Source organism: Hyalella azteca, unplaced genomic scaffold (assembly GCF_000764305.2).
Source record: "Hyalella azteca isolate HAZT.00-mixed unplaced genomic scaffold, Hazt_2.0.2 contig7339, whole genome shotgun sequence".
In the NCBI taxonomy this organism is placed as follows: domain Eukaryota; kingdom Metazoa; phylum Arthropoda; class Malacostraca; order Amphipoda; family Hyalellidae; genus Hyalella; species Hyalella azteca.
The window spans coordinates 1-7,527 of NW_025937467.1; the positions used below are offsets into that span (position 1 = coordinate 1).

At 40.9% G+C, this 7,527-nt stretch overlaps 1 protein-coding gene and 1 long non-coding RNA gene across 2 annotated transcripts; one reads left to right on the forward strand and one right to left on the reverse strand.

The window, feature by feature from the left end:
* Positions 1-1,474: 1,474 nt before the first annotated feature.
* Positions 1,475-3,401, reverse strand: LOC108677911. The gene is made up of 3 exons (XR_001931289.1): positions 3,342-3,401; positions 2,361-2,486; positions 1,475-1,915 (listed from the first exon to the last, which is right to left on the reverse strand). It is a non-coding gene; the product is annotated as an uncharacterized LOC108677911 (long non-coding RNA).
* A 542-nt stretch (positions 3,402-3,943) lies between these two features.
* On the forward strand, positions 3,944-6,497 carry LOC108677912 (tyrosine-protein phosphatase non-receptor type 21; the record flags this gene model as incomplete). Its single annotated transcript, XM_018166227.1, is given in 1 exon segment — positions 3,944-6,497. A coding segment is annotated over 1 exon segment (395 nt), but the record flags the coding sequence as incomplete, so codon positions are not given.
* Between the last annotated feature and the right edge of the window lie 1,030 nt (positions 6,498-7,527).

The window sequence follows — 7,527 nt, forward strand, 5'->3', positions numbered from 1 at the left end:
CGCAACAGCTACTCCTAACGTAACCTAACCTAACCTGCGCCGCCTGTTGCGGTAGGGCCTGTTGCGCTCCGGCGCTGTGAAGCAGTGGCTGTGTTGTGCAAAGCGGATTTACTGTTACCCGGAGTTACCCACAGCTCATTGATCTGAGGCTATGTGCAGATATTGCATGCTGATGGTTGGCGTTGGGCCCAGGGCCTGTTTACGAGTCAATTTTGTTACCCACGGCTGCGCTCCCGATAATTTTTGAGATTGGTAGATTAAAGTAGACATCCATGTAGGAAAGGTAAAACATAAAAATAACTAACTTTTCTTTACTGTATCTAACCCGTACTAGTTCGGTTAGGTTAATTGCAATAAGGTTGCATGGATATGTTTTGAAAATTCTTTATTATCATTAAATGTTTATGAGTAAATCCCAATAGCAGAACAATAAATATTTAGAGATTTCCAATAATTTTGGCCATTGTAGCGGCGCTACAGTTTACTGTAGCGGTAGCGCTCGCTACAATCTAGTGGGTGTAGCGGTAGCGCCCGCTACATATAGAGCATGTAGCGGTAACGGTAGCAGCGCTACATTTCAAAGTAGCGCTGCCCAGCTCTGTCTTAAGGTAGCTTATTTCATTGGGACTGTCATTATTAACTCATAAGTCAATGACTTGGCTGTTCTTCCGCCCAAGTTTCACTATAAATTTAATGTTCTATCTGGCCTCGAATTCGGTAGATGCCATGGTGCATGATCGGTTGTTGCTTTTAAACGATGCCTCGCATTCGAATCATTCATTTAAAACGTTGGTACCTGATCGTTCTGGTGTATTGACATCATTCTCTTCGTACGACTCAGTTATGTCCGTTTTCTACGAACTTCTTGAAGCCCCCTCGTAAGTACGACGAATCTTGGAACCGAACTTTATGATCTGAAATCCGTACTCAGATACTGTTACCTAACAGTTGTGCATTTTCTAACGACATAAAGTTTTCCATATGAAAATATCTTACAAATTACCTTTGTACTATAAGGACGAGTACGCAGGCCAGTTGGAATGGCCGTATTTTTCGATCCTCGGCCTGATAGCGCTAGTCACAGGTCATTTTGTCATATGCAATCTCCTCAGAACAGAGGCGAGGGTTGATTACAGAACCTTGTAAGCTGGATAAATTCGACAATTAAATGAAGGTGCGACGTAACAATCACTCGTAGAGTCGCAACACTCCAGACTCTACAACTCATTTTAAGAAATTATATCAATGTTGGTTATTGACAACAGCTCCCATCACACATGCTTGGTGACCTTATACTAGGCGTTCCAAGCCGGGCTGATTGGTGTCCAAAATTGGTGGTCCAAGGCTCTTCTCTCAAAGTTGATTTTCGTTCAGTTCGGCTGCCAGATGACCAACATTACTAACAATATGAATGACCCGGTGATAATATTATTAGCATTCGATGTGATAAAACGTGGATAATGAGGACATTTTCTTAAACTTCATACTTTATTAAGCTACGATATTTTTACTTACGAAAATATTCCTTTAATCGGAGAATTTACATTAATAAGCTCAGAAATGCGTCGAGATTAAATCTGCTCCTATCTCTCGTGGAGTACTTCATCTGCAAATTTACTTCCATTATTTGGCTTTATAACAAAAAAACATACGGATAGAACGTGTAGAAGATAAACTAAATAAACTTGAAAACTTTATAAACAAAATAAACAACCCGAAAACCTTATAACGGCATTCAGAAGGTTAGTGGTACTTCGAAATTAAAGCGACGAGCCAATAAGTGAAACACAGGAAATGTGGAGCCCGTGAGCAGTGACGACACGGCGCTTGTAGTGGAGCGCTAGTTGTGTTTGGGGCTGGCGGCGAGTAGCTGAAGAGTGCTTGCCATGTACTCGTGATACTTTCTAGTGTACTTCTGTAAAGAAAAGGACAAGCTTACTAGTCTGCATTCATGCACGACCATGATATTTCTACAGGGAAAATAAACACATGGAAAGTGTACAAAATTAATTAGAAGTATGAAATTGGTACAACTAATTATACAAAAATATTAGGTAAACTTTTTCTAGCGTGGCTAGTGGAATATGAGTAGTTTGATACCCAAATATTTGGCAAATACGAGTAGTTTGCTACTATTGCCATATGGTGAAGACAACAAAATTGACTTAAGGCAGAGACAAACAACTTGTCGTTAGACTCTTAATAATATTGACCCCTAATATTTGGCAAATATGAGTAGTTTGCTACTATTGCCATAAGGCAAAGACAACGAAATTGACTTAAAGCAGAGACAAACAACTTGTCGTTAACTTGTCATTAGACTCTTGATAATATTGACGCAACGTATAAACTAGACTGACTGTCATGCCGATAGTCTGAGGGCTGCGTGAGTAGTATTCGTGCAGCTTGACGTTGAGTGCCTGCATGGTGACCATGAGTTGCTGCAGTGCCTCGTCGTCAGCAGCAATCAGCTTATCGCCCCCGTTCTGCTCAAGTTTACAATGACGTGAAGACAATGAAGACTTCAGAGGAATTAAATGCAGCAAACAGTATCTAAGGATTTGTTCACTAGAAAGCTAAAATGAATCTTCATTCAAGCTAAAATGAATCTTTCTTCAATCATTCCGGTCATTGGTGCTGCTGGTCTAACGTTCATGAACGCAGCACAATCAAGGCTTTCTAAAGTCTATGTAACATACTGGATGAAGTCTTCATAGGAAAATAGGAACTGAATATTTTTCAATATCTTCCATACATGATTAAATACAGCAGAGCAAAACAATCGCGTGAAGCGTTGCCTTGAGGTAAGCAATCCCTGAGCTGCCGCAAGACTTCATATAAAGATATTGCAATGGCAATACTTGACTCACATTTATAATCGCCGAATCCAACATTTATTGAATGCTCCAATGATCAAGTAACCTAACGTTTCAGGTTAAAGAAAGTGAGAGGGGCAGTGGGAGATTATGAAGTAGATAGATGGTGATGAGGTGAGAGGTGACCAAGAGGTGAGAGGTGACCAAGAGGTGGGAGGTGACCAAGAGGTGGGAGGTGACCAAGAGGTGGGAGGTGACCAAGAGGTGAGAGGTGACCAAGAGGTGGGAGGTGACCAAGAGGTGGGAGGTGACCAAGAGGTGGGAGGTGACCAAGAGGTGGGAGGTGACCAAGAGGTGGAAGGTGACCAAGAGGTGAGAGGTGACCAAGAGGTGGGAGGTGACCAAGAGGTGGGAGATGACCAAGAGGTGGGAGGTGACCAAGGGCTGAGAGAGGCCAAGGGGTGGGAGGTGACCAAGGGCTGGGAGAGGCCAAGGGCTGGGAGAGGCCAAGAGGCCACGACTCACGGCTTTGATAAGGACGAGCTCCTCCAGCAGCGGCGCCTGCAGCTCATCGGCGTCGGTCTGCCCAAGACATCAGCACGTCAGACATCAGCAACTAGCACGGCACTAGTGCAGCAACTAGCACGATCCTTCATAGGTGAGTGGTGCACGGCCTGACCAACACCTCGTCCTTCATAGGTGAGTGGTGCACGGCCTGACCAACACCTCCTCTTTCATAGGTGAGTGGTGCACGGTATAAACAACAGCTGCGTTGTCATAAATGAGTGCGTGACACGAGCACCGACCAAGATTTGACGCACGAGTGCATATAAACTCACGCTCACCTGCTGAGGGAATGTCCAGGAATAAGTCAGTCTAGTCCATACGGTGAAAATCATTACTATCAGTCTATTTCACAGTAAGTTATTAGATTCAGTTCAGTCCTCAGGACAAACGTCATTGAAGTCTATTCAGTCTGCCCAAAAAATTAATCGAAAGTCAGTCCAGTTTGAACAAAAACAATCTCTAAAAACAAAAAAAAAAACTTCTAATATGCAGCAATTGAAATAATTTTGCGTCAAAATTAAGAAAATACCTCCGTAATTTTATGCCACAACGTTTCTCAGAACTGGTGGAGCAGCTGTCCAGTCTACGCGACATGAGCCAGCAAGAAGGAGTGGATGAGACTGCGTCTCTGGCCCTCAACAGGAACCTGCCGGTGCTGCTGCAGAGCCCGCGCGGCACTGAACACTGTGGGGCCCTCATGCTGTGTGACCTCATGATAGGTGCTGCCTCCGATGTCCCTCCTTCTGAAGGAGGCACCATGAGACCGGGACTTGCCAATGATTCGGTGTCTGACCCTTCCTTAGGACCTGGAGGTCTTATGGCGAACGCCTTTTGTCTCTCCAAAATGTTGCACCACCTCCGTCAGCAGAGAGCGAACCTCGTTCCTGACTATCAGATGTTCACCTTCGTCTATCGTGTCATGATCGAATATTTCGGACGATCTCGTCTTATATGATATATCTGACACTTGCTTATCTATCTACTACTTCATTCAACCTTTGCCTTTGCTTCCAGCTTTCCATCTCTCTATGAGAATATCCGCCAATTTTTCTATGTTGTGCAGAATTTGATTATTCATAGCCAAGGATTTTTGTTATTTTTGTAATATGTGAATAAATTGTAGCTTTAATATTGCTGGGCATTCCGCTAAAGCTCTAGAGGCTACAGTTAATTTTAATGAGATTATTTTAACGTACGCAAGAATCTCATTTGTTCTTGAATGTGTCTCAAATTGCGTTTTTTAAGGCGACGCAAAAACTTTTGCTTGTGTTAACTTTACTTTACCTTCTGTACGATACGGTACTCTTGAAGCACCACCTTAACTGTTATATTAAGTCAGTCTATTATATTGGAGTATATAATGAAATCAATTGTGTTTGATGCTTTTGATTATGTTTTACATCCAGGATTAGTTTCCTTCTTCACAAACGTATCAAGTAACCTGCAAGTACATTTAATACCTGTTGTTTTGTCGCAATTCATCTGCTCTCCCTCCTTAAAATACTCTATTCTTGAAGTAAACGAGGTTCAAAGTTTAGTTTGTTTGTGGATGTGGAATAGGTAGTGACATTGACTGTTTGTATGGTGCGAATCATGTCATGTGTAAAATCGACATCTTGTTTTCTATGTAGTGATATTTGAAGACCAATGAAACCGTGCCGATACTTCCAGTGCTGGAGTCGTGGGTTTGAGCATGAATAATATTTACTCATTTATGTCGATAACTATACGTTTGATTTTTTAATGAGAGAGCTGGTAACAATGTTTCTGACTTTTGATGACATTCCATGTACATATATCTATTACCCGAGTATTATTTGCGCTATTTAGCAGACACGTTGTGAGAGATGTTAATCTTATCATCGAATCGCTACGACTCTTATAGTATTATCGTGCATATCATTTATATCCATGAGGCTAACGGGCTTCTTCCTCTCATTACTGGTGGCCTGTACGAGCTCTACTATAAGGCTATAATGTGACGTCCTCAAACGCTCTGACTGTGGTGTGTTGTGCCCTTGGTGTTAATCAGAGCTCGCCTTTCTGTTTCCTCAAGTAGTGATATCTTCTCAAAGAGAATTTTTTTCATGCATAGATATACTTTGCAACCTCTGATTAAATTGTAGCATTGCAATTGGAACAACACTCCCTTGTCATATGCGTGAATTGGTCTACTTTCGTTTGAAATAGTGCTTCTGTCATATACATTGAAACATCTGTTGGATAGCTATTATGCGTCATTTATACCGTGTTCAATATTAGTTATGAATCGATTCTTTATTGGTTCATTTAAATTACTGAACAATTTTCATATTCATTTACCAGTTCTAAAGATCGCTTCTTCCGCCTCTGATAAGGAACTGACCTGTGGGAAAGTGCGTGCAATATGTTGCTGGTGGCCATCAAGAAACTAACTTTAGATTGAAGCCCTGCCCATCGCAGTGGGAGATTATATTTTTGTCTTAGATTTAGTTCATTTGCTTTAGGAGCTGTTATTTTTTATCTGGCAAAATGAAGCTAAGCTGCAGCGTCGCCTCAGATTTTCTACCAAGTTCTTGCCCTTTGTTTGAAAGACTGTTTCACTGTCTTGTTACTGTTGCTGCTTTTAAATTGTGACGAATATTTTACTTCTCAATTCTTTCCGAAGAATTCTTTCGAGTTGGTGTTCAACATGAAAGGTATTTTTGATCATTTTAAATACCTCATCCTATGAAGTTTTGTGTGCTGGTAAGCCATAAACGCATTATCTGTGTTATGTTGCACGTTGATATAGGCAGCTGTGAGGCAGAAATAGTGGCTGCTCATTACGCAGCGTTCTTGCTTGTATTTAGTTTTCAATTTCAGGCAGAAGAACTATCCCGTGAATTCAATTGCACGAATAAACTAGAAGTTCTTCTCGTGTTTAACTTATTTTCTACTGTAATGTAAGATCAGTGTCATTATTATATTTATCTTTGTCCGTCCAGTTTCCTTTTGTATTCGCTCATTTCTTTGTTCCACTGTTTTGTGTTTATAGCTCTTTAAGAGCTAGGTCTTATTAGGACTTTTTTTATGCATAGAAAATGTGAGAAAAACTACTGAGCAATAGCAGCGGCAATAAATATTCCGAATGAATCTGTTTTTTTTTTATCCCAAACTAATTGATTTATTTTTGTGTCGTCCACTATTTTTATATCGGTAATTTGCAGCACAAATATAGTGCTGACATATATATACATATATATATTAGTTTTAGATGGCAGAATTTGTTGATTTATACGTGTGCGATTAACGACCAGAGAAATAGTTGATTTAAATTATCAAAGTCGGACAATTCTTCAGATGACGTTGGTAGATCGAAAGGAATATATCAGGAAGTAGTTTTAGTTTATTAACGACGTTTCGAATGTAACTAACATTCATTTTCAAGTTACAAAGAGCATTAAATATCAAAATTCTGGTGGAAATAAGTACATAACACATGTAAATAGGATACTATAGTAAAATTTTGAATCAGAAAATCACTCTGAAATCATTTCAAAGTTCAGCCAAATCCGGTAGTTAAGAAAGAGGTAGCAGGCGTCCAATTCGTAGAGACGATGCGGCTAGCCATCTTCGGTCGATTGATCTCAGGCCACTGCTTGCATGATGACCATGCTGGCGGGTTCCCTAAGCACTAAGCGAGTGACGGTCTGGTTGTGAGATTGTCGCGTGTGGTTCACTTGCCCTCCGGGTTGGAGGTAGCTAATGAGACAGCGTCTCGGTGTCTTGGTTGTTGATCCGAAGTGTCCGATGCAGTCCAAAAGATGAAGAAGTCTACAACCTTCTTTGAAGCAAAATTTATAGACCACAACGGCCTCTCGGACAACTCCCGAGTTTTTGCGAAGGCCATTATCGCGTTTAGTTCGGAGTTTGATAATGTTTTCACGAAGACTGTTAAATTCATCAACAATTTTGAGATAAAGTTGCTTGTTTGTAATGCTTTGAGACCTGGTCTGGTTGTTACTTTGTCTCTGGTGGTACTATACTATAGTAAAATTTTGAATCAGAAAATCATTCTGAAAATCATTTCAAAGTTCAGCCAAATCCGGTAGTTAAGAAAGAGGTAGCAGGCGTCCAGTTCGTAGAGACGATGCGGCTGGCCATCTTGTGGCAATTTAAATCA